The sequence below is a fragment of the Tachysurus fulvidraco genome, chromosome 1 (genome assembly GCF_022655615.1).
Source record: "Tachysurus fulvidraco isolate hzauxx_2018 chromosome 1, HZAU_PFXX_2.0, whole genome shotgun sequence".
NCBI classification, from domain to species: domain Eukaryota; kingdom Metazoa; phylum Chordata; class Actinopteri; order Siluriformes; family Bagridae; genus Tachysurus; species Tachysurus fulvidraco.
In genome coordinates this window covers 8,317,816-8,345,257 of record NC_062518.1, presented here as the reverse complement: position 1 = coordinate 8,345,257, position 27,442 = coordinate 8,317,816, and the positions used below count along the sequence as shown (strand labels likewise).

At 37.0% G+C, this 27,442-nt stretch overlaps 1 protein-coding gene across 1 annotated transcript in view; it reads left to right on the top strand.

The window, feature by feature from the left end:
- The window catches only part of si:ch211-186j3.6 (neural-cadherin), a 217,331-nt gene that overhangs the window by 94,507 nt on the left and 95,382 nt on the right, over positions 1-27,442 (top strand). Inside the window, exons 8-16 of the mRNA XM_027137161.2 lie at positions 5,047-5,219; positions 7,578-7,746; positions 8,966-9,136; positions 9,350-9,522; positions 12,211-12,378; positions 15,280-15,529; positions 17,330-17,457; positions 20,592-20,778; positions 25,189-25,332. Coding sequence (XP_026992962.1) covers positions 5,047-5,219; positions 7,578-7,746; positions 8,966-9,136; positions 9,350-9,522; positions 12,211-12,378; positions 15,280-15,529; positions 17,330-17,457; positions 20,592-20,778; positions 25,189-25,332 — 1,563 coding nt within the window. The remainder of the gene's footprint in view (positions 1-5,046; positions 5,220-7,577; positions 7,747-8,965; positions 9,137-9,349; positions 9,523-12,210; positions 12,379-15,279; positions 15,530-17,329; positions 17,458-20,591; positions 20,779-25,188; positions 25,333-27,442) is intronic.

Below are 27,442 nucleotides of genomic sequence, written 5' to 3'. Positions count from 1 at the left end.
ACTTGATGCTTGCTGGTAATTTGCCTGTAACTCACCTACAGATATCTCCTGTTTGAGTTATTGCTGCATTAGACATTCCAACCTCGTAGTCAATAAGATGTTGTATTAAAGGCATAAATACAAAGGACATATCCAGCTCGGTGAAAGATGCATTTACCAATGTTTATGCCGATAATCAGCCAGATCATCTCCACCACACTGCCCCTGTCAGGATTTATTTATTTATTTATTTATTTATTTATTTATTTATTTATTTATTTATTTATTTATTTACACACACTTATTTATGGTGTTTTCTGTTGTTCTTGTCCTAGCAGACACAGTGTTACGAGAGGTTCCATCATCTTAATGCCTGTCCTTGCTAGAATACTTAAATAAATGAGAATTATTGGCTATGTGATGTAGTAGACAAGCTGTAAACAGTGTATGATCATTAATGCTTTAATTACTGAGGATACACAGAACATATTTAGCAAATTAAATAAGTTGGTTTGTTTGAGAAAAACATGCAAAAACGTGCTGTTGTTCACACACCATAAAGTCTTTTATTAAGCATTTTGTTACTGATTAACTGAGCCAATTCCGTAAGCTAAGTCTGCGGCTGTAGTGAGGAAGTTGAGTAAAAAAGAAGGTAAAAACTGACTGATGATTGAAAATACTTTCTACACTTGTTCATTTGACCTTTTGTATAGTTTTTTTTTTTTTTTTTCTTCAATATTATTTCATTTTTGCCTTTTTTTATCATGCCCTGAGTGGAGAGTGTGGGGTTAAGATGCTGATTGGAGCTGATGTAGGATGAGGGCCAGTGGTTGTTTACCCTCTTCTCCTTCATATGAAGGGACTTTTACTCGTCCATCCCCTGGACAAACATCATCTTCATCTTTGATGTATGCTGATGTGTGCTGGCTGCCTCATCTCTTTGCTTCCTGCTTAATGCAGAGGACACACACACACACACACACACACACACACACACACACACACACACACACACACACACACACACACACACACACACACACACACACACACACACACACACACACACACACACACACACACCAATACAAACAGAGACACATGCACCATACACAAACACTGTGTACTTCATTTAAAGCACAAATAATTTAGATCAAAGAATGACAAAATAGGCTTTATTAGCAGTATTGTTAATGTAGTTTTCCTGAATTTAGGTATATTTACACACTTTCATGCATACTGGGAAAGACTAAGTAAGTGTTCAGACACCTCGTTTTTGTTATTTAATAATAATTATAATACCAGTGGGTATACCATTTGAAATGTTAAAGCATCAGAATATGACTTTGCATTTTTGAATATGCATAAAAACTATATATTTAAAGCATACAAAATGTTTCAAAAACTGAAATTGCCATAGAAAAAAATTCTGAGGGACTTTAAAATACCAGCACAAATCATTGTCAGCTTTGAGAAATCTACAATAAGAAGTAATTAGCTTTTTTCAGCATTTCCATTCAGTTCCCATTCCTTCTCTCAAATTATCTGCACCTTGGTCCACCCTATGCTGCTATATCAGACTCTACTCATCTGGAAAGGTTTTCCACTAGATTATTGGAACATGGCTGTGGGGGTTTGTGCCACTTCAACCAAACGAGTATTAACAAGTTTAGGACTGCTGGGGTTGTTTTGCAGTCAGCATCCCAATTCTTTCCAGATGTATTTAAAGAAATTGAGGTCAGGGCACCATGCAGGCTACATGCATTCTTCCACACCAACCTTGGAGTTCCCTTTATGTAAAAGCGCATTGTAGATCAGGTTTCAGTTAGACCTTAACAGTTTGGAAGAGGTCCACATACTGTATGTGTGTGATGGTGAGGTATCTACATAATGTTGGATATATAATATATACAAAATATGTAGAACAGCATATCCAAAGGCATGGTGTTAATATGGAGTAGTCTGGTTGAGTTGAATTACCATTTTTCTAACATTTTTGTAACTCCACTCTTCTGGGAAGGCTTTCTGCAGCCTACCTTCCTACCTGCTATTCATCCTACCTAACATTCCAGGAGACAATGTTCTCTTGGCATCCACCAAACCAGGTTTTCATTAATCAGATTGCCAGATAGAGAAGCATGATCAATCACTCCAGAGAGTATGTTTTCACTGCTCCAGACTTAAAGGGTGGTATGCTTTGCACCACTCCAGTTAATATTTGGCAATGAGCAAGGTGATCATAGGCGTGTTTGTAGATGCCTGCCATGGAAACACGTTTAATAAAGCTCACGATTCTTGTGCTCACAGTTCTGACACAACAGTTTTTGTGCCGATGTTTCTTCCAGGCAGCTTAAAACTCCATAATGAGTGATGTAACAGGACAGGCGATTTTTGTGCTCTACACACTTCAGGACTTCGCGTCTGAGTTGTTGTCGGGAAGATTTAGCAAGGAAGATTTAAAAACTTTAATAACAATGAAAGGCATGCTATCGACTGGCAGGTCTTGTCTTTTGACCATTTGGCCTAAATTGCAGCATATTCTAGTAGTTATGCTAACTAGTAGTAGTCAAAGTATTTCACTGTGAGGGTTATTTATATTTATGTGTGTTTGATGTGCATTAAACTGCCTTACAAACTAATTATTAATATGGTGGTGCTTGAATTTGTTAGAGTAAGTAGCAATAACCACTAAGACCTTATTTAGGTTTTCTGTATTTAGGTGTATCTATAAAAGAGATTTGCCATTATCTTTTATTTATCAGCTGTATCCATTTAATTCATTTGAATCACAGAAATGTTGGTGGACTTTATTTTTAAAAACTAATACTTTTGTTTTTACTTGTGTCTATTTTATCAGCTACAAATTGAGCACACTGCAGGCATCTATTTCCTTGTTACACATTTCTAGTGGAGTGGGGATAACTGTGCCTATGGAAGCTGGGAACAGTTGTATGTCACTGGAACACACACACACACACACACACACACACACTTTTGCTTTTCTGCCTCAGACCTCATTGCACTTTGACATTGGTTTGGGGGAAGAGTAATTCAGATTGAATTAGAATTGATTACACATTCTTTTTTCCTCCCTAAAGCTTTGCCACAAAAGCACTAGCACAATGCATTAGAATCAATTCACGGCCCTGAGGTGAATGTGATTCCTCCAATGCCAGGTCCGTGTCAGTTGCTGTAGAGCTTCCTTTAATGTGCTTTAGCTGTAAGCTGCAGATAGGAGGCATCCAGCTCTCCAGCTAAATACGCATTGTCTGATGAGTCTAAGGGAGAGCAGAGGAAGTGTCTAGTGCTCTCTGATAGGTCAAATGTAAGCTGAATCCTGGTGTCACAACTTGGGAAGTATTTAGTGTGGCAGCAGCCCACACACTTAACAGACCGCTACATAGAACAGAGAATGGAGATGTGAAGAAAAGTGCATGATAATGTGTGATCCTATGGGAAAATAAAGCCCATTAGAGTGCTGTGATATGGCCCTAGGCAAAGGGGAGGTGGATTTTCTTATAACAGCATGTCCAAAAGTGTATCATTCCTCTAGAACTGCAATGGTTTGTCAGCGATTAAAATGTTGAGTTTATTAATGAGCAGCATGTCATCCTTTAACCATTTAAAATCATATTTAATCTCAAGGAATGTCTGTGAGACAGCATAGCTCCGGGTATTGCTTAAATTATAGCAGATATAAAAAAAAAAGTTAATCCTTCTCCAGCCTTTCCTGGATTCTTCATCTTGACATTGAAGAAAAAAAAATTGTGTTGCTTATGTTATTGAGAAACTGCAAAGGAAACGTAGAGAGAGCTGACACTGGAGACTATTTCCATAAATGTAATATGTATAATCATATCAATGATTATGCTTTTTTGTTGTTAATTAAATTTCCTTGATCCGGTTATTATTTGCTAAGATTATACAGAATAAATGTCACACAAGTCCCTTTGAATGAGCTGTTTTTTTTTTACATTCTACGTTATGCTGTTTCAACAGAAGAAATAACGTTAAAGACACGTGCAGTAATACAGTCTACTACAAATATATGTCATGTCATTATGAACTGAAGTCTGAAAAACTTCATTTGTGGAATCTTGTATCATCTGTTATACCACGGCATTATTCAATTCTCAAATCAGAAGGTTCTGGTTAGAGTTCATGTGTACTTTCACATACTAGATCATAACTATGGTCAATTTAGAGTAGCTAAATAAACATTTGGGAGTCAAGAGGCAAAACCCAGAGAAATCTCATACTGTGAAATGTCAACATTACCTGCTGTGCCACTGTGCCACCCCATGGGCTTCACCAGTTCGACTTAATTGGATTGCTTTCTCTGATTTTTTTTTTGTTGTTGTTGTTGTTGTTGTTGTTTTCTTTGATTTTTTTAACACCTACAGTATGATGCCTGGGAACATTGCATCATATGACAGACATTAACCTTAAGTAGAACTAATGAAACCTCAAGATATATAGCCCTGACTTATTACTACAAGAGCATTCTGATTTCTCCAAACTTTGGCAAATTTTCTGTGTGTAGGGAGTTGTAGAGTGGTCACAAGGTTTACACGAGCCTTACTGGAATTAATATAAAGATCAAATATCTGTAGATTGACAGTAAGAAATTGTCCAAATAAAAGAGTACACGGTCAGTTCTATAGATGTATTGCACAAGACCATTTCCCTTAAGCCATAAACTGGGAGAAATGCTAGACAGAGATAGAGAGAAATGTTACAATTACAGGGATATTATATTTGTCTGGTGAAGAATCTGCACAGCAGCTTCAGATACTATGAATATATGCAAGTTGATTTCATTGCTCAAAGAGAAAAGGTTTATTGGATGTTGTTTATAAACGCATTTTATCTTCATTAGATGAAATTGAATTGAGTGCATATTGCATTACTGTGCCATGCTGTTGCTAATTTACTCTTGTCCCCCAGGTTAGATTTGACCAGAAAGAGTGCTAAGAAATATATAGGAAATACTTGTACAAAGTAGTTTTCATGTTTTTCTTGATTCCAGCTGAGGTTATGTATTAAAAATGTGACTCCTTCTCTTAGGGCTGATCCGCCTTCGCTCCAATCCTCCACCAAAATTACAGGGGTTGGAATATGTCTTGAACATAACAGCCACAGACGACAACGCTTCTGGAGGACCTCAGTCTCTGTCATCCATGGCTCAGGTCATTGTGGGAGTGGATGACGTCAACAACAACAAGCCCATCTTTGAGAAGGTACTGAGCGTTTGCCTGCTATTGGAGTCAAGTTTCGATGTTCACAGTTTTGTTTTTTCATCTATCAAAAACGACGAGTGATTTGGAAATTTGATTGTGGCACTGCATTCAAAGCCCAGTAAAGAAACATTCTTCCAGTAAATTGTCTTGTCTCGTAACTTGATACTGACTCAATCAATATGATCCATTAAGCTTGTGGTTGTCAACTGGTGGACCGCCATCCAGGACCTAACCAAGCAAAGTATTTCAGCAGATGGAAAAATTTCTAACTGAAATGAAACGAAGCTCAAATGAAAGAGTTGTCCCAGCCTTCAGATGTTTTTCATTTTATTTTGTCTGCTTGGTCTGATTGGTAAAGCAATGATATGAAGAAAACAGCGTGTTTAATGATGACTAGGAGCATGAAGTGCCGATTTAAAACGAAACCACTTTTTTTTTTAGAGCTGTCTATTAATCTTTCATAAAAGAAACTAATTAAATTAATAAACTGATCTTACCATTCATCCATTTTAGTAGCATATCAAGAATTTGTAAGCAAGGAATTTATGAATGTTTACATTTTACTGGAACACTCCTTGTCTAAACTGAATGCATTTAAGTGGATCTGTGATCGTCGGTCAAGGAGAACAAACTTAATTGACTTAATAAATGAAAATATATAGTGCATGATTATTTTAAAAGCTGATCAAATTAGAGCTGTTCTTCTTTTTTACTCAAAGAACAATTGACCCTATTTTACATTTTTCAGCATTCGGTATGTTTTTGTCTCTGATTTTTCCATCCTTGTTTCATTTCCTTTAAGTACGTCTTTATCGCTGCCTCAATGTCCATCCATCCTCAAGAGAAGTGATTAGCCAGCCAATCTACACTATCTCTAGAATCATCTCTTTTTAATTTTAGGTGTGAAATATCTGCCAAATTATCTTGGGTTTACCTGCCTAAGAAGTCTCCATTTAACATAAAATTGAGGGGTTTCCGGTGTTCTTAAACGATGGTGCTGAGGCGATGAGACGCTCTTCAGGGAGCATTAACACTGCAGAACTATGAAATGTTCTTTTTGACCGGTTCAGTGAGAAGTAAGGTAAATTAGCGTCAGCCCTTTTGAAAAAGAGGTCAAACTGCTTTTTCGAAGAGATGGGAGACGTGTTTCTACACTTCCTGAGCTGCTGCAAGAGACCTGAAGTGGCAGAGCCGCAGTACTCAATCCCCAACCAGAAGACGTCCAAGCGGAAAATATCCAGAAGGGAGGAGAAATAATGCTTTCACACCACTGCTCAGCCTGACAGCTCTTTTCTCTTAACGCAGTCCATCCTCTTCCATCCTTACTTCTCGTCTATTTCTCTTCTAGTCCAACAATCTCTTGCAATATCCTGTTTCTCTCTCTTTCACCAACTCTCTTTATCTCCAACTTTCTCTAATTTTTTTTTCACTCTCTGGTTGGTTTCTGACTTTTCTGCTCTCCATGGGGCATGCTGGGAAGCTGCAGGAGAGAGAGAAAAATGCCTTCATGTTGTGTTATTGCTCTTGTCTCCTCCCTTCCTCCATCCTCTACTGCTTACCCCCTTTGGAGTGTGCTCTTGGATGAGAACCAGATCTTTCCTGGGTGCAAGAACATCAGTAATAGTGCAACTCCTTAGAGGTAGAGCCAATCTCACACCATGGGATTCAGGTTTTGTTACCAGCGATCTTCTGATGCTTTCAGGAAAGGATTATATGTGTGTGTTTGTTGTGTGTGTGGATGGGGGCGTTAGGGGCTTGGGAGAGGATGGAAAAGGCAGGAGTTTATTGACATTACTTTCTAGATTAGACAGAATAGATTAATGCAATGTGTTAATTATTTCAGAAGTATCAAATGGCAGCAAACTAGCAGCAAACATGTTTCAGGTTTTATTTAAGGTGTAGATGATGAGGATAGCAGGTTTTATTTCTGTTGTTTTTGCACACACACACACACACACACACACACACACACACACACACACACACACACACACACACACACACACACACACACACAGATGAGAAAGGTCTACATGCAGCACAGCATGGCTAAATTATCAGGGCTTATTCCAGCAGAGTCAGAGGACTGGTAAGATTCAATTAATTCATAGATAATTCACTTATAGAACACTGATGAATCTCAACAGAACAGATTCATAAAGCTTCCCTGTATTCTTTACCCCATTTGCTCACATCCCTTTTGCTTTCTCAACTCCCATCACATTGCTCCTCACTCTCTTTGTGTGTTGTATATTTTTCTTTTACTTGTGGTTTGTTCATGTGCCAGCTAGTTTCAAATTAGTGACGCTTCTTTCATAATGTTTAACTTATTGTACCATCTCTTTGTCTGTGTCTCAGTGTCAGCAATATAAGGAGATGGCATCTGTTCCAGAAAATAAGCCAGCAGGGACGTTTGTGCTGCAGGTAAATGCTGTAGATGCTGATGAGGGAGCCAACGGAAAAGTAACGTATGGATTCATGCACAAAGACAGTATGGTCCCAGCCTTCAACATTGATCCTGATACAGGTATGTGCAAAATCTAGACTAGCTAATTAAATAGCTTACCTTATATATATATAATTTTTTTTTTAATTGTTGACAAGAGAGTAAGAAATATATATCTTTTTTTTCTCTGGGTATATTAATATTCTGTCATCTGCCACTTGGAAGTTACACACATTGAAGCCTGTTCATGATTTCCAAAGTTCACACTAATTCCCTTTAATCACAGCCTTTTAAAATGTGCCAGCTTTCAAAAGAAAAGAAAAGAAAAGATGCCATTTAGCAACTCCTCTCGACATCTTTAATGAAATGAAATGTTTCATGAAACATAACCGTTTATTGTGCATCAGTCCTGAGGCAATTTTAAACAAAAGAGAAGGAAGGGGGAAAAAAAACGCGTGACATTTTGAATTTCTTAGTTCCAATTAAATTTGGTGAGTGTTATTGAGGTTAAAATGAATATTAGGGAGTTTTTGTTCTACTTCCGGCTTCTGTATTTTATAAAGATTATTTCAGTTTAATGCTTTTAAACATTATAAAGGTTAGGTGGCATGTAGCGTTCTGGCACCACAGAGCTCCAGGGTCCACAATTCGATCAAGTTTCTGTCTGTTTGGAGCTTCACATATTCTTCCTGTATCCCTGTTGTCACGAACGTGGGACAAACCAGACCCGAACGCAGGAATACATAATAATAACAGGTGAAATAAACAGGGCTTAATAACAAAAGAACACTAAAGGGGACACGGACTAAAGACAGGACAAGACAACAGTAGATTCCGCGCTGCACAAGGCAACGTGGCACAGTTAAATAACCAGGGTAATCACAATGGGAAACAGGTGTGTGGAAACGGAAGGAGCACACAAAGGCGGGGCAGACACGTGAAGAAGAACATAAAAACATGCACGTGGCCAAAGTCCGGGCTGAGTCCTGACACCTGTAGGCTTCCTCTGGGTTCTTTGGTTTTCTTTTCGCCCTAATATCTATGAAACACTTTACATTCAGTCTTTCCTAACCTGGATAAAGCAGTTACTGAAGACGAATACATTTCAAATGATTTAAGCATCTAAAGAAGGTTTAAAAGCTTATGTGGCAAAGGCAAATATTGGCTTTATGTAGGCAATAAATCAATTACACAGAAAGGATTAATAGCTTCTCAGATCCTGTTTCTGTGCCATTCCCCCATACTCTTTTGTCAGTTTAATTGGTCACCATCTTTGTGTTTATCCATTATGCTACTGCAGGTGTGATTATAACTGCGAGAAAGTTCGATAGGGAGCAACAAAGGGAGTACGCCGTGACAGTCACAGCTACAGATCAGGCAGCAGATCCTCTCATAGGCATCTGTCAACTCAATATTCTCATACTGGATGAGAATGACAACAGCCCGAAGTTTGAGAATCTGCGCTATGAGTGTAAGCATTTGCTCTTTTTCATTCGCCTCTAATTTTTGCCATTTGCGATTAAACGGCAAGTTTTGAATTTATCTTGAGTGAACCTTATTTGACCTAATGGCTTGACAGAGTTTGAATGGAACATACCAATATAGTGCTTTTCCTCTTTAACTACACACCTTTTCCTTGTGCTTCTGATTAAAATAATTTGTATTCCGTTCTCCATTCACTCAGACTTCTTGCGGGAGGACACCATGATTGGCACCAGTTTCTTACGAGTCGCTGCTCATGATGATGACTACAGCACCAACGCAGCCATCACGTACTCCATGTCTAAAGATCAGCCAGAATACCTGAGAGTAAATCCTGTGACAGGCTGGGTTTACGTCAACCAGCCCATCTCTCAGGTCTATATCCAATATCTTCTTACACATACGTGCACACACACACACACACACACACACACACACACACACACACACACACACACACACACACACACACATGCAAATCTTTTGGGTTAGAGAAATATACATCTTTGAGGTTTAGAGAAAAGATGGATTGCTCTCTTATTGGTGAAGGTAAATTGAAACTGTGCCCTGCCTCAACAAGACATTTTACATATGGGGTTTATTTTTATGCAAATGTAATTTGTTGGTATAATGCCAGCACATTGCTAATTTGGTTGAGTGTAAGCCAAGTGTTTTCCTCTTCTTGTCTAGTTACTTTTTTCATACTAAAATGAAGGCAATATTTTAGGTGGATGTTACAGAGTGATATTTTATCAAATCTCAAATCCACTTAGTACAAAGATTAGAACAAGACTACAGTTTTTTCTTCATTATGAAATTGTAAGTGTAAATCTCTCTCTCTCTCTCTCTCTCTCTCTCTCTCTCTCTCTCTCTCTCTCTCTCTCTCTCTCTCTCTCTCTCTCTCTCCTTCTCTCTCTCTTTGGGTTTCCCAGGCTACAATAAACAAGAACATACAATGTGCACATCATAATTATTGGAATCAATAAAATCTCACACAAAACTAATTAAGTCACTAACTGTATTGCCAATCTTCAGAATACAAAGCAGGTCTTATTGGCTTAAAGATGTGATCTTTCGATGCTCAAAAGGAAACAAAACACGAAATTGTCGTTGTTGTAATCATGAAACTGTCACCGTGCTTAAAGGAAATTATAGCAGGTGATCGGATTGGATATCGGACAAGCATGCCTGACCACACTCCTCAATAATATTTATAATTGCACTACTCTGAACTATGTTTACAACATACTGGCAGTTACAGAATACATGATACCTTGATCATATAACGTCTGTGCGCTTGCATCGTCAATATCAAAACAGGGCTACATGGAAGTCTTACCTGGTGCATAGTGTGTCACTTATATCATATTGTTTCTGAACATTTGCCTACAGCAGACTTCACATTTATCCCTAAACAAAAATACTGTCTATTGGTTTTGAGATTTTGAGATTTATTAGCTAGAATGTGCATGAAAACATAAGCCAGGTTGGTGAAATCCAATATAGTGGATTTAAATCCCACTCTGTCAGCACATAGTGATTTAAAGAGTGATTCACTTTAATGTATATATGGTCCTGGGGTTTCTGTTGTAATTGTTTGATTGTTTGCCCACCATTGACGGAAACATGAGGTTATTTAAGATGCACTTTTAGAGAAATGGGGTCCTTAAGGGTTCTTTGGTTAACTAAGGATTTTATCTTGCTAAAGGAGCTGTAAATGGATTTTCTTTCTGACATAGAAACAATCTGTTGTAGGATTTTACATAAGGCACTTAACTAAAGAACTCTTTGGGATGTTAGATGCTGAGAAACCTTAGACTGCTTAGAATGATCGCACCTCACTGCCTTTCACTGGCTTTGATGCAAATAACAGACATGGGAAAAAGATCAGATGCCGCACTCTATCCATGTTGAGCAGTCAGACACGCAACACACACAAAAGATCAAGGCCAGATGCAATCTGCTGCAACAGGCAACCGATGGATGTTTGACGACTAAAAATGCAAAAGAAAATATTAATCATATATAAGCAAAAGAAGGAAAAAAGAGGCAGCAAACACACTCAGACTGCACCCTATAGCCAGAAACACACATTGTGGAATGAACTTGTTCAGCTAATTTAGTTGCAGCTAAGTTTTGAAACTCAAACAATATTTGAATTCAAACAAATATATATTTTTAATAGATTTGGTGCCTCTGAAACCACACTTCCAAAACATGTCTAGGCTAGAATTCCATACTCCTAGTAAAGATACGGAGCCTTGGGAATTGACAGCCTTCGAGTGACAGGCAAGCTAAGACACATCCTTATCTGATTCGTGGATGTTCATGTCGTATTTTTATTTTTTTTTACTTTTCTTTATTCTAATATTGCCAGCTGCCTCAGAATGGAACAAAAACTCACTGCCCTCATCTTTAACTATAGCTCTTTTACATTTTAATTAATACATCTCATTAATGATATTTGAGTCCAAGTCCAATACAACAAGTCTAATTATTTAAATGTGATGATCAGGAGGGAAGAAGTGAAAGAGCGGGTGGGAGGCATGTGTGTGGATAGGGACAGACAGAGAGTAAATTAAATCGTTTGATATGAAGGTCCCTCAGAGAAGCAGTCTCAGTTAGAACAGTTTCCATGACTACCAAGGGTGTATGATGAAGCGTATGTGAGTGTGAGGAGGTCAGTCTGAATTTGTTTGGCTGTCATCACATCAGACGGCACACACACTTCTTTTAATACATGTCAAAGTGGCACATCGACAGGGATTGGAGTAGGCTCTTTCCATGCTCACCTCTCCCACACATCGTCTACTGAGCTCACAGAATTACAAATGCAAACAATCATTTCAGGTTATCATTAAACGTCATTTCGGCTCTGTCATTAACCTCTGACTGTGTGTGTTTTAATAGAAATGATGAGATGCTTGAATCAATGGACTCAAGAATACACAAGAAATAAGTGACGGGAATAAGCAACATTTTCTGGACTAGAATAGTGAACTCATTATTATGCAATGCTGCTCAGGAGTCTTTAATGCTTTGTGTTTAATATTTCATTTGCAGAGGACCTACATCACCAGAGAGATCATAGCCACAGATGGAGGGAACCGGAGTAGCTCTGTTGAGTTGGCTGTCACAATCACTAATGTGAAAAACCAACCACCTCAATGGGAGAAGGAAAGCTACGAAGTTGTCATACCAGAGAACACTGTCAGAGACACTCCCGTCGTGGTACGATCCATCACACTCCATGCAATGTAGATTGTACGCTACGTGGGAACAGTTCACAAGTCAAGTCAAGGTTTATTTATCACTTATGCATTATGTCAAGACATTGACATATTTTTGACAAGACTCAGGTGAATTGCTAAGACGTGACATTGTAAGGCAGAAAATATTCAGTATAAACGCAAATACAAGAAAGCAATACACAAAGTAAAATATAAATAGTCAGCCAGACTGACTTGTGTAGTAACAGTAAGTGGTCGGGATTTGTGTAGTACGAATGTTTTTGAAAAAATGGGATAAATGAAATTTGCTCTGGATGAAGGCATCCGTGAAATACAATTCTTATCTCATTTTAAATGTAAATTTGTCCAGTGATAGTAAGTGAATTTATTTGAAATTGCTTGTATTTGGTGGTGGGAAAATTTAGCATAATATCATACTACATATATTTTACAACATCTACCACTTTCCTAGCTTGAAGCATAGCTACATTGACAGGATTAAGTATAAACCTCAAATTAATAAACACATACAGTGCTGCATTTCGTTTATTGTTTTATATCCATATACACTGGATAGCAGATTATATGTTCTACAAAATAGGTTCTACTTAATACCTACTTAAGTCCTACATTGATTTTGTGTACAATTTATTGTCAGTTTGAAAATTCTAGGGTTTTGAGAGACCTCTGTGTAAAATCCAACATTTTCATTGACACAAGAAAAGATTGGTTCATCCCTTTTTTCGGATCATAGATAGATAGATAGATAGATAGATAGATAGATAGATAGATAGATAGATAGATAGATAGATAGATAGATAGATAGATAGATAGATAGATAGATAGATAGATAGATAGATAGATAGATAGATAGATAGATAGATAGATAGATTGATTGATTGATTGATTGATTGATTGATTGATTGATTGATTGATTGAGGGAGGGAGTGAGAGCTGTGATGAACCTAAAACCTGGTACTGAGATCAATATGAGTTATAAGCTGCATAATGTATAAATTTTAAGATGTTATTGTTGAATTATCTGGTAAAGGGGAAACTTATATGTGGTTTAATGGAGAGCCCCAAGGACTGATCGTTGAAATACACCATGTGTGACAATAAAAGTAGAGGATTTATGCTCACCATTTGTTATGAAGTGGGATATATCAAAAGAATACGAGGTGAAGGACACATTAGCCATGCCAGAAATAACAGGGAAATAAGGGTCTCTTACAAAAAGATCAAAATATACATATAATATACAATCATACACAATATATAATAATGAATAATAATCCACGTAGTATGGCTGCCTGTTTTTATTTCTTCATTTATTTATATGTTGACACTTTAGTGATCACACTGACAGTCTGACAAACGTGGAGCTTGCTTGTTATTCCAAAAAAGTCTAAGAAAACCAACAGCTTCTGTCTTACTCAAAGAATTACGAAGCAGTAAAAACAACAGAGTTTTATTCCACCAGTGAAATGGCTAATCTTATAAGGTTAAAGCTCAACAACATTCTTATTTTGTTCTAAACACTAACTCATAAAATCTGCATTTAATATATTTTGGCATCTCTCAGGCGATTGGATAAAATGATCCTATAACTGTGATACTTATTTGACATGGGAGTTGATGCACAGGCACTCGTCTGAGCTGTCTAGTTCTGTCAGTTAGCTTGGTTTTCCTCCCATCTCTCTCTCTCTGTCTTTCTTTCTTTCTCTCTTTCTTTCTCTCTCTCTCTCTCTCTCTCTCTCTCTCTCTCTCTCTCTCTCTCTCTCTCTCTCTCTCTCTCTCTCTCTCTCTCTCTCTCTCTCTCTTCCACACACACACAAATACACTCCCACATACGCACACGCATGCACATTCTGAATGTGTATAGAAGGATCTATTTCGATCTAACTCAGTGACAAGTCTGAAGACAAGACAGCTGCAGTGTTATCATCTTGCCCATACCTACTGTACAACTATCATTGCACACACACACACACACACATACACACACACATACACACACGCGCGCGTGCGCGTGCTTACAAACAGTGTATCTGCTTTCTTTTTGGATATCTCAGAATAGGCAGGTGCTAGTGTCTCTGGAGACTTTGTTATTCCAAAACCAACCTTCCTGTTACTGCTTCTGCCCTCACTGCTATTTTAAGTGAACTGCAGTATCCTCGCTGCTGGACTCGCTGCCAATATCTGCCTCTTTATTATTCATGACCGTTTAATTTTTTTTTTTCTCATTCATTCAGTTAAATGTGCGTTGAGAATTAATTTGCGGGATCCACTGCAATTCTTTCATAAGCTATTAAGGCTATTTAAAGTATAGATGAATGTTTTAAAAAAGTATAGAAAAAAAAGATTTGCTCTTTCAGACTTAATTGATCAGTGTTATAAATGCTAGATTTGCTTGTTAGCAGATAATGAAATGAGGCCTGCTGGATATTAAATAGATCAAGAGTGCAAGTGCTTGTGTTGTTCTAAATGAACGCTCTGACTTTAAGGCTGTGATTGCTGTTGACACTGATGTGTCTTTCTGCGCTTTAAATTAGAGAGGATGAGTGTTCCTGTAGCTTTAATAAAGAAGCTATGAAGCTATAAGAAAGAGGATTAGTGTAAACTCAGTACAGTTATAAACTTGTCGTTTGGCAGGTACCTGTGAGAATGCATAGTTAGCATCTACTTAAAAAAATAAAATAAAAATTTGATTATAAAATGATGTGATTCTCTCATTATGGGCTTAAACTGTCCATAAAGTGCACGATGTACATTCTTCAATGCAATTATATCACATGCTAGGTATTAGGAAGCTCTTATTATGGGATTTGACTTGAAATAATCCTTGACTTTCTGTGGATGTTTCACTCCTGATGCTTATTTTTCTCCCTATACTGTTTAGACAGTGAAAGCCACCTCTCCACTAGGTGACCCTAGAGTGACCTATAACCTTGAGGATGGCATGGTACCTGAGACTAACATGCCTGTCCGTTTTTACCTGACGCCCAACCGAGAGGACGGATCAGCCTCCATCCTGGTGGCCGAGCCACTGGATTATGAGACCACACGCAACTTTATGCTTCGTGTACGCGCTCAGAACGTTGCTGCTGTGCCTTTAGCTGCTTTTACAACTGTGTACGTCAACCTCACAGGTAATCACTTTCATCTGTCAGTCTTGAGAAGCAATGGGAAAAGGTTTAATGATTGTTAGATTCACATGGAAATGGAGTTTGTTTTTAACTCATTTTGACCAGACAGTGGCAGTTAAAATAAAATTGTTAAAAAATATATGAATGGCTCTTAATATGAATAAATGCTTCTGCACCTGCCTGCCTTGCTGTAGCATTTAATGCGGTATCAGTATCTATATTTCTTCTGGTGGATGTAAAAGCTTTTTGACTTGACTTGAAAGGTTGAAGGGATGATGGATGGATGGATGTATGGATGGATTGATGGATGCATAGATGGATGGGTGGATAGATGGAAAAAATAACACTTATTTTGTTTCTGATTTTATAAAGCATTGTATTTAATATAATTGCTAATTTAGTTATCTCCCATAGCTTTTATCCTTCTCAATTTCCTCCTCAATATCTATTTAAATCCTGATATACTTCACTAGATTATTCTAATCCACTTTTTTAGAACCTGAACTACTCTTACCTGTTTTTCTTTAAACCTGAGAAGCAACCGTTTTTAGAAACCTAAATTTTAAAACCTGCAACATCTTTCGCTCCTTAAATATAGCCCTGCATTTCTAATTCCCACAAGAAAGTCTCTGTGCTATCCTATGTAATTTACTGGCTCTTCCCCAAAGCCATAATTGGGCTCAACTCATGCATGAATCTCTTGCTCTATTCCATTTATGAGTGCACTCTAATACTGATCGAGGATTCTTGCACCCCCACCCCACCCTGTGCCTAATATTAATCCAATAAGAGCTTTCTGATGAGGTTGCTTTTAGCTGTTGCCCCTTTAAAAGTGGACACCTTGCCAGATCAGTGCCAGTCATTCCCTCTCTTATTTATGGCCTTTATCCGCAATTAAAAACAAAATTAGTAGCACAGGAACAAGCAAGAGACAATAAGAGTGTGAGATAGAGAGAGAGAGAGAGAGAGAGAGAGAGAGAGAGAGAGAGAGAAAGAGAGAGAGAGAGACAGACAGGGAAGGGAGGAAGTTGTAATGTATTTGGACCTCTTGTTTAATTCATGGATTACGACTTTGGCTGGGAGAAAATTAAAAACCTTGAAGTACATCAGATGGCGATTAGTGCCTTGGATCGTTCAACCCATTAAAGATCTTGCCCTAAATTTCACTCCTCCTACTTCCCTCCCAATACACACACACACACACACACACACACACACACACACACACACACACACACACACACACACACACACACACACACACACACACACAAACCTGTCATGCTCAGGGTTTGATGATTTCAAAAGTTTATTTGAAGAACTAATGAATTTTGTTTCCTGTTATTTTTTCTTGAAAATATTTACTGTGATGTTAGAGCAATGCTTACAGTATGTTTTTTTTTTTTTTTATTTTATTTCTATTTTTGAGAAGGTCAGAGTGTTCTGTTGTGGCTGGCAGCTAAAGATAGACAATAATACATCTTGGGTGGATGATGATCCGTGTTCTTAAACTCTAACTAAAACCATGCAGCTTAGTTTGATAAATGCTAATTAATTAGTTAATTATATTAAATTATATAAAGTTAATTATATTAAAGTATTAAACATGTGACAAACATATCTGTGGAAAACTAAATGCACCTCTGTAGTTATATTTTGCTATACTTTGATTTCTCAATGGCTGTAAATGACCCAAAAATGCTGGAAATACTGTGGCAAGGTCATGGCCATGTTATTATAATAAAAGTACTAAGCATTATAAAGTGCTGAGATTTTAAATGTTGTATCTGCTTCCTTCAACAGACGTGAACGACAATGTTCCATTCTTCACCTCCTCTATTTATGAGGCATCTGTGACAGAAGGGGTCGAGGTTGGGACTCTGGTTCTGCAGGTGTCTGCAAATGACCTCGATCTGGGTTTAAATGGAAAGGTACACTATGAAGCTTATGATTTATTGCAAACATTTTCATTCGTTATAGTTTCCGGGTGAGCAAGACGATGCAGAATCACTTACAAGTTACAGTTTCTAGCAAAAAAAAAGAAGAAGAAAAAAAAAAAGCAATTCCAGGAAGTTTAACACTTGATGTCTAGTCATAGAGAAGAAGGCACCACATACTAGAGGAAAGATGGCGTGGAAAAAAGAGGCTAGGTATGCAATTTGATTGTGTAATGCATTCTGAGATGCTTTTCTACTCACCACGGTTATAGAGAGTGAATTTCTGATTTATTGTAGACTTCCTGTCAGCTCAAGTTTGCAATATTTCTAATCTGCTTTATATAGCAGACAAATCTCAGACATCAGATATAGAGAAACAGATTTTATATTAGCTGCTCTCAGTTTGAAAGAAAATCACTATACCAGATATATAGCTGTTGGCTTTATTAGTCAGGTTTATTAAAAAAAAAATAAAAAAAAAAACATGCCATATTTCCTCCCAACATAATTTTTAGACTGATGGTTTTCTGAGTCTGTGTCCTAGTGAATCTATATTTCGATGTATTCAATATCTAGGGAATCTGTCAAATGCCGTAAATGTAAATGTAAATGTAATGGTCAAGATCTTGTTTCCTGAGACTACTTACAGTAGTGCATTAGTGCATTACTAAACATGTTCAAATTGTCTATAATATATGAGACTGATTAACATGCTCTTCATTAAATTGTGATGTTGTCACTTTTTTACTCTTTATCCAGAAACGCTAAAATGGGCTATTAATAGCTTAATATAGACTTATATATTGACGAGAGATAATGAACGGATATCTGTGCAACATAAAACAATAAGCCCTGGTTTAACAAAGGTCTTTTGAATAATAACGTGCAAACTTGATAACACATAATAAAGGTGGAAGCTGCTTCACAAACAGAGTGTACAGGGATTTGCGTCTTTCAAATTAGTAGAACAAGTTCTTTTTTTTTCTTGTTTGCCTTTCTAAATATGCAAATTGGGGTCTTTCTACCTGAAAATACAGAGCAGTGTGAATGCAAATACATTGGATTAATTTAGCACCCACCGTCTGAAAGTCATTTTGAGTATGTGATTGCGTGTGTAAATTAATGCAACCAAATGACAGGTATTAAATTACAGAAAGCCCATTTCCACCATTTGGAGACAAGCAGTAAATCTACTATTTACAAAGTTTTAGTAATGAGTAAAGTTTAATAGAATTATTTGTTAGTGTCTTAAAATAATTGGAAACTTTCTCAAAATTTTAACTTACTGGTCCAATGGTGAAAATTTGTTTCATATTAGACTTTGCCAGACATTTGCACAGACAATTGGCAACAACTTTTGAACAGATTATAAGCAGAACAAACACTTTCTCTTTATTATTATTATTATTATTATTATTATTATTATTATTATTATTATTATTATTATTATTATTATTATTATTATTGTTATTGTTATTATTATTATATAATCTTATAATCTTGCCCATTAACTATGCACAAATATTTGGAATCGCAGTAAATTATTGCCTTAAACATCTTATTGTCTTGTGTGTTTCTGTAAGTTAAATTTATTTGCCAACTTGTGCACACAACCTTATAACGTTTTCTGTTGTATTTTAATCCAATCCTTGTAATCAATATACCTACAGTAGATCCTGGACACCACTTCCATTCAGTCTTTATTTAACAGACCAGTCATACTTCTACATCTTTACTTAACACGTATATTCAGCAGTACAGTACCTTCCATCTTACATGGATTCTGCTTATTGAAGTGATGACAATTAGCAGCTGTTTTACTGAGAAAAAAGAAAATAGTCCACTAGCTCATCAAAAAAGGCTCATAAAGCATGAGTAATGACAGATATGTGAGTAAAAAGCTTTGTCATGGGCTTATTCATCACATGCATCCATCCATTACATCTATCCTACTGCAGAGCTTAGAGGACAGTGCCATCAGTCTTCAGTCCTATTCTAGCTCTGCCTAGCAGAAATTGTACATAGTGTGCATAAACCAATTGGAGTATTAAATCCAAGGGACATAAAAAAATAACAACAACAGTGCTCTGACTCTTCTTTACCCTTTTAATAGAATTATTTGAGGAATGTCTTGGGGAGAGAGACCTAGGCTGCCTGAGCAAACTTACAACAAGCATTCCAATAATCACACATTTAGATAAAAATAAATATCACTTGCAAGCTTGAATATTATTATATAAGTAAGTAAATATGTAAGTATATATGCTAAGTATAAAGGTCAGCTTGCCAATTTTAACTGTAACATTTGTAGGTTGCTGCTTATTTTTTTAACTTGACCCTTACATGCTTTTTATTATATTATTTGCTTTTTACATTTTCCCACTTATTTTTGCCTGCTACACTAATTCAGCTGGCAGGGCACTGGTTATTATACAAGACCTGCTGTTATAGAAGTATAATAATTGCCACTTGCATTGGTCAGATGATACCATTTTATCCTTTCAGGCATGCCAATTCTGTTAAACTGCCATGAAAGTGTTAGTAGATATATATCAATTATATGCTAAATTAGCTAGGTCCTGATGTCCCACAGCACACTTGCTAGCCTATAACTTGAATCCTGTCTTAACATCTCCTTGTGCATGAAAAGAGAAATAGTGCAAGAATATTTTTTAATGTTCTTGTATTTTTATTTTGTGTTTCTCATTGTTTGTCTGGCTGTTTTATTTGCTATTTTATTGTTTTATTGTTGTAGATGTCTTGCTATGCTTTTTTATTTCTTGTATGATTTTATGTGGTCAGCCTATTTTTAATCATGCTTCATAAATAAATCTTACTTACTTATTTACTCACTTACTTACTTATCACAGCCTTTACATTTCACCAATCAGTTGGTTTAGACTTTTAGGATTTTTTTTTTTACAGTCGGAATTATTAATTTAATTCCGAATTTTATTTTTGGTGATCTGGGCATCAATGCAGATTAGTTGTAAAGAGTGAATCAAAATGTTGCGATTAATAACACATATGCATGATGATTAATGGACCATAACTTCATTCCTCTCCTTCTTTCTAAGCCTTGTAGGTGGTATATTTAATCCATACCCCTTTCTCCTTATTTTTCGCAGATCTCTTACTCTTTGCTGAATGACCGCAGTGGAGACTATCAGTTCTTCCGCATTGATCCAGAACTGGGCTCCATTTATACCGAAGCAGTGTTCGACCGGGAAACTAAGGGTTCCTATCTTTTAGAAGTCAACTCCATGGACGGCTGGGAGTCTGCCAGACCAGGAAGGCATGGGCAGCCTAACTCTGGTATGACCAGCCAAGCCTTCTTTCTAACACAAGCTCTGGGCTAATAAGTTTTCTCATCCATTTAGTCTGATAACTCTAATGCTATTGATTTTTTTTTCTTTTTTTTTTTCCAAAATTGAGTAGGAGTTGCACTTCATAGATCATTCTCGTCAGACTGAATCTCTAATAAGTTATCGGTTAATATTACAGATGAAAGTGACAGATATCTGTTTTTTTAGCTAAGCATAGAAGTAGTTTGTACCCAATGTATTTTATGTCCCAGAGAAAGAGAAAACAAATAACCAGTAAGGCATCTGACAAAATGACTCAGGCATGGTGAATAATGACTAATATAGCTGCACTTATACATGCTTAATATAAAGGAACTTGTACTAATCAGACACAGACTCTACATGAGTCACTGCGAGCCTCTTAGGCCTCAGCGTGTCACTCACCCTCATTAGTTCTTTATTGCTGAAGAACTGTAGACTTTACAGTAAACTTTTATGTTGTAATATCTGATATAATATGCACTTAGCTGTAGTGAGTGAGTCATTATGAGATGTTTTTGCGAAATGTAATTTCTGGTAAGATTCTCTAGATAATTCAACATCCGGCAAGCTTTACACCACTAATTAATTTAACATTGAAATCTTTAGTGTTTTGATGAGAAGTAGGCATTGTGTATACAGAAAAGAAAGAAAGAAAGAAAGAAAGAAAGAAAGAAAGAAAGAAAGAAAGAAAGAAAGAAAGAAAGAAAGAAAGAAAGAAAGAAAGAAAGAAAGAACATTCATGCAATTACTCAGTAAGCCAAATAAAGCCAAAATAAAACCAAAATAAATCAGCCAGATATAAGTTAAGTATAAGGATAAGACTGGTTTGAGCCGACAGGAATCGTATGGTGCCACTCTTGACATTTCTGGTGAGCCGAAAGGCATCCTAGAACATAAAACAATGTCAAATCTTGAGCCTGAAAAGCTACAACAGCAGCAGACCGCTTCTTGTTTCACTCCTGGCAGCCAAGAACAGGAATCTGATGACACAGTGGGCACAGGCTCACTAAAACTGGACAGTTGAATATTGGGGATGACATTATTATTGTTACCACAGCCATTGGCTGATAGAATGATTGCATGAATGCTCCTAATAAAATGGTCAGTGAGTATAGACAATATGCAGTTAAACATTTATATACACATGGCCATAACATCCGTACATTGTTTCATGGTGCCACTGGTTCTGGATTTCTTGATACCACAAATTCTATATGGATGCACAAACATGAATGGCTACTACAGTATAACCAGAGCCATAATAGTCTCCCCAGTGACTAGGGCTGTGTCAAGCCCTACTGGCACCTTTAATGCATGCTTAGTACCACAATTTCCCTATGGATTCCTCATGTTACACCTAATACCACACAGATATTTCTGCCAAACAAATACAACAAAATACAGCCATGCCCGCCTATCCATTGACTAAGGATGTGACAACATCACCTAGCACCTTCAGTGCATTAGTGCAGATGCAGTAGAGCATCTTCAGTGACACCGGTTTCATATGGATTCTGACCAACAAATATATCTACCAAACACAACTAGAATCATCCACACATTAGCACATGGCACCAGCACACATCCCACCTTTATCTGAGTAGCATGTGTCAAAGGATTGTTGCTTTTGAGCCACAGACACCTAGAAGCCCCAGCTTTTGCCTCTGTGGTGGTTTTGATGGCTTTTCTATTGTGCATGCCTGTGATGCCCAAGAGAATCTAGGCCTTAAACAGGGACTCTACAGCTCACTTCTATTGGCTTGCACCATGCTCACCACCCCCAGTCTGGAGCACTCTTCCAACAAGTCTGCAGACTTTTTACACTCTTTGCCATAGCTGTTACTCAGCTGGTCCACTGTGTCCTTTGCCTTCCATTTTCTCCCAGTTTGCACTTTATTGCCATCCTGGGAGACTTTTGGGTCACCAACTCTCTTGCACAGGTCACCATACAGTATACTCCTCAGTCAGACTGTTCATGGGTAGCCTCAGTTTGTTGTTGTTCCCATACAGATTGACCTTCAGAGATAATGACTGATCCTCCTCTCAAAGCCATTCACATCTGATAAGGACAGTTAATAAGTCTATTGCTGTTTCATTCTTATCCATTTATATTTAATTAATGTATCACATAGTCATTTGGTGTTTCTTTAGCTCAACAATGAAAGTCTTCTCTTTTAATTCCAGACCCCAAAATGCCTTTCCACACCATTGTGAATCTTAAAATAATTATTAATGTGAAAATCAAAGGTTTTATTGATGCAATCTGCACTTTAATTCACTTGAAGTTTAGCCCAGACTGATTCCATTTAGACAACAAGGCAAATTCTACTTGTTAATCTGGTGTCTGAGGGAAAAAAGAACTATGAAAATACCCTCGGTCTATCTCTAGTTTTGTTTCCGTGTAGATTGTTCTTGTTTCCTCGTTCGGTTGCTTCTTATAACAATTCAAAGACAACAATTTCAGATTCAGATACAACAATTGTCACATCTATCACGGTGCATTTTTCTTCAGTGCAGTCTTCTAAAATAAAACTGTAACATTCACTGCATCTCATTTGTTTCCCTGCTGAAAATACTAATGGGAATTCCATCAGAACAGTCAGTTGCTGTGGCTCAATCTTGGGAACTAGCCAAAAGGGAACAATTTTTTGGGCCAAAATAAGTTTTTTCTGATAACACTTATTTCCGCTTTATCAAAACACTTGAGCAAAATGACATGAAAATGTTTTAGGCTTTTTGGACTATTTAAAGTTGTTTCATGTTTCATTGTCATGGCAAAATAGACATAAGTGCAATCAACTCACTTTGTAATCAGGTAAGATTTCGAAAAGTAAAGATTACATTATAATTTTAACAGAGAAGAGAGCTTACATACTTTATACAGATGACTGGAACTTTTAAAAGTATATATATATATATTACATAGTGAAATGAAACAACTTTTCTCCAGGAACATGGTGCTACATTTAATAACATAGAGCTACTGTAAGGGTTTAAAGTAAGTTGTCTAAGCCACACAATGTCAAGTGCATCATGTCGTGGGCATCACGTGCAACCTAGTGCAACAGTGTGAGACAAAAGACATGCAAACAGGCAATACAAATACTACAGGACAGAAACACAAAATAGCACAGATCGGTTTGCATTCTGTATATTATACAGTACGTTGTGAAAAAAAATCACAGAATTTAAATTGATGCAGCTTTATTTTTGGATTGTATTAAAAGAAAACAAAAATCATTATAGGTATGCCTGTAGTTTTTAAAACTATATATATTCTAAAGTCACAACTACTGTAAAACACAGCAATACAGCAGATCTATAGACTTTATTTTGAAAATTAGTCTGTGCATTCCCTGTAAGGATATATGACCAGCCATCTTGCTGATGTGTTGCACAATAATGTTTTGTGATATTCTGTCTATTGTAAGGTGTAGTGATGTGCTCTAATGAGCCGTGGTATATGGGGAATGATAGTGAAGTGTAGCTGTCTGTAGTGTTGATGACACTACACATGTAATGGCTTTGTATTTAGTTAGTCACACAGTACGTTCAAATTACATAAGATCCTGTTTTCACACTCAGTGCAGGTCCATCAGGTCCTATGAACAACAATGTAATGAAGTTATCCAGTACAGTCAGAGTGATTGGCATGACAAGCGGAGCAGGAAATGACAAAGCCCAGTGATGCTTGTTTATTTGTACTGCAATGACATGACCAGGCCTTCACAATGCAACTCTGAACAACATGTCAAACTGTCAGTGAATGACAGCTTCAGTGTTTAGCATTTTCATTCTCACACATACTGAAACATACAGCTAGAGTCTATTGGACTACTGAAGCCTACCAGGGTGATTATTATAATTTTTGAAAGTTTGCTTTCCCCTGTTGTTTAGATCCATAACCTTTACATGAGCTGCCTCCACAACCTAAAATAATTGGTCTGAGAAGTATACTGCAAACCATGTCTCTCTGGAAAGTCATATCAAATGAAGCAATATTAGAGAAAGGAATGGATGTCCTTCCCAATACTTGCTACTTAACCCTTCCTAGGCTGGGTCCCCAGGGCTCCATGCTAACGATCACATACTTAAGGCTTCGAAAACCCAGAAATAAGAGGAATGAGATAGAGGTAGAGACGCACAGCAGGTAAAAATACAAAGAGGATAAAAATGAGAAATAGAGATAAAGGATCACGAGGTGGGAGCCAAAGAGAGACAGAGGGAAAAAAGGTGAAACAAAGTGAAACAAACATGCGTCGAGAGAGGGAGGTAGAAAGATAAGAATGAGTTCAGTAAGATGAAAAAAGCATATAGATTGATAGACTAAGATCACAGACATATGTTTAATCTCATGTGTGTTTGCTGTCTTCCTCAGATACGGCATATGTGCGGATTTTCATCAGTGACGTGAACGATAACAAGCCAGTTTTCGCACAGACGGTGTATGAAGTTGATGTGGATGAAGACGCAGATGTCGGCTTCACCATACTCACCGTTAGTGCCAATGATGAAGATGAAGGTAAACCAGAATTAAGATGACGTGTGAATACATACAGGTACATAGGTCATGGCTAACTGTGTGCAGGGAAGATGAGAGGTTATAGAAATTCTGCACTAACTTCATTCATTGAAAGGGCAACTTTCGATTTACAGCACACACTCCTCACTGTTGTGTACATTTGTCAGCATATAAATGGAATGAAGCTAAGGAATGATTAGTTCTATAGCAGGTTTTTTTTTTACTAGTACTATTTTTGAGGGTTCAAAAAACAATGAAACGATGAAAGCACACAATGAAATCAACATAAAAAGCCCCTAACATTACCTCTTTACTGTTATAAATGTTAAAATTATTGTCATCTGGTTAAAATAAATAAAATAATAAGAAATATATATATATATATATATATATATATATATATATATATAGGTAAAACACGAATGTTCAAAGTTTTAAGCAAAGGGAGATGTTTGCTTTTAAAGAAATCCATTTCTAAGGACTACAGCAAACAGCAGGACTACACGACATTCCTCCAGGTTTGCTGACGTCACTAACCCCGATATTTACATAAACCCCTCCTCCGTGAATATTAAAGGGGGGGCAATATTTTATATTGCTGTGGAGAAGAGTTAACTAGGCGGTTAGTGAATCACAACACACTGGCCCAGCTAACCAATCAAAGCCCATTGCTATTTTTGAGGGACTGGCTTCATAGAACCCGGAAGCCATCAGACCGTTTTACAAGTCCATCAGAGACAGTGTAGAATAAAGGTAAAATATATGAAAAATAATGCATTTTTTTTTTTAAACGAAGCATGAACATATGTTACAGTGCACCCCACAAACACAATCAAGCCTTTCTAAAAAACGTGTTTTACCACCCCTTTAATACAGTAGCATGCTCTTAACAGTTATCTTGGTTCTAGTTCAAATTATGGGATGAAATCAGTGTCCTTTGTTACAGTATGTTTTTGTTTCTATTGTAACAAGTCATTCTCAGGAACAGCACTAAATGGAACTATAAATGAAAACAATATGAAGTAAGTGTTGCTTATGAAAAGATAAAAAGTTGTACTTTCATTGCAAATCACTGTAATATAAGAGAAATACAATACTCCAGGATGTGCTGTTATAAGAAAATACTTCATTTGTGGTAACAGTATTATCCCAAGCTCTATTCGATTACTTTCATGACCCTTGGTGGTTTTATTCCTTACATAACACATGCAAAATGTGCAAAAACTGTGCAATCTCCAGATGATAGAATGCTTTTACTTTGAGCCACAAAATACCATTTTCTTAATAAGTTCTTCTGAGAATATTTTTGTTCTCGCAAACTAAACAGTTTCTCTGAAATTCAGAAAATGAAATTTTCTGTTTTTGATGTTTGTATTGGTTTTGCTCATTTTACGATTGGGGCTCTCACACACTCTCACGTACACAGGTGCTGTAATATGCACACTGCACGCACATGAAAAAAAATTAGATAATCTCTCTTTCATTTCCCTTGCACATGTAAATCTATCCAGACGGCAGCACGTCGCAGTCAAGACATCGCTCATTTCTCATTGGCTAGCCGTGTCAGGTCCATAATTCCCTGTGTGAATCATCTGCTCTGTTGCATCTGGTGTGCTTGTGGTGATGTGAGAAGCTGCTGTGCTGATCATCAGGCATTTATCAGGGCCTTTAGCCTCATTACAGACATCAGTCTTAAACTGATCTTCCATAATGGCTTCTGGTGATGTCAGTGAGTATTAGCTTACTTTGCGCTTATCCCTTTTCATAAAAGTCCTGAGAAAGCACTAACCTCCAAAATGATAACGACATGATACTTCTTGTAATTTATCAGAGTTGCTTAGGGCGATAGTGAGATCAAAATTTAGATTTGAAGTGAGTGCATTGTGTCCTGTTTGTTATCTGTCTTTCAGCAGAGAAATGAGAGGTGCCTTGAGTTGAAGGCGGAACAACAGTAGCATGAAAAAAATATTTACAGCAGTATATATATATAGTTTTTAATGTTTGAAGACACTGTAGAGGATGCAAGATTAAGAATGACCTGTCTGACTCATGCCGTATCCTTTGTATTCTATTGATCTAGAGATTTCAGCTCCTGCTTCATGATTTGGAA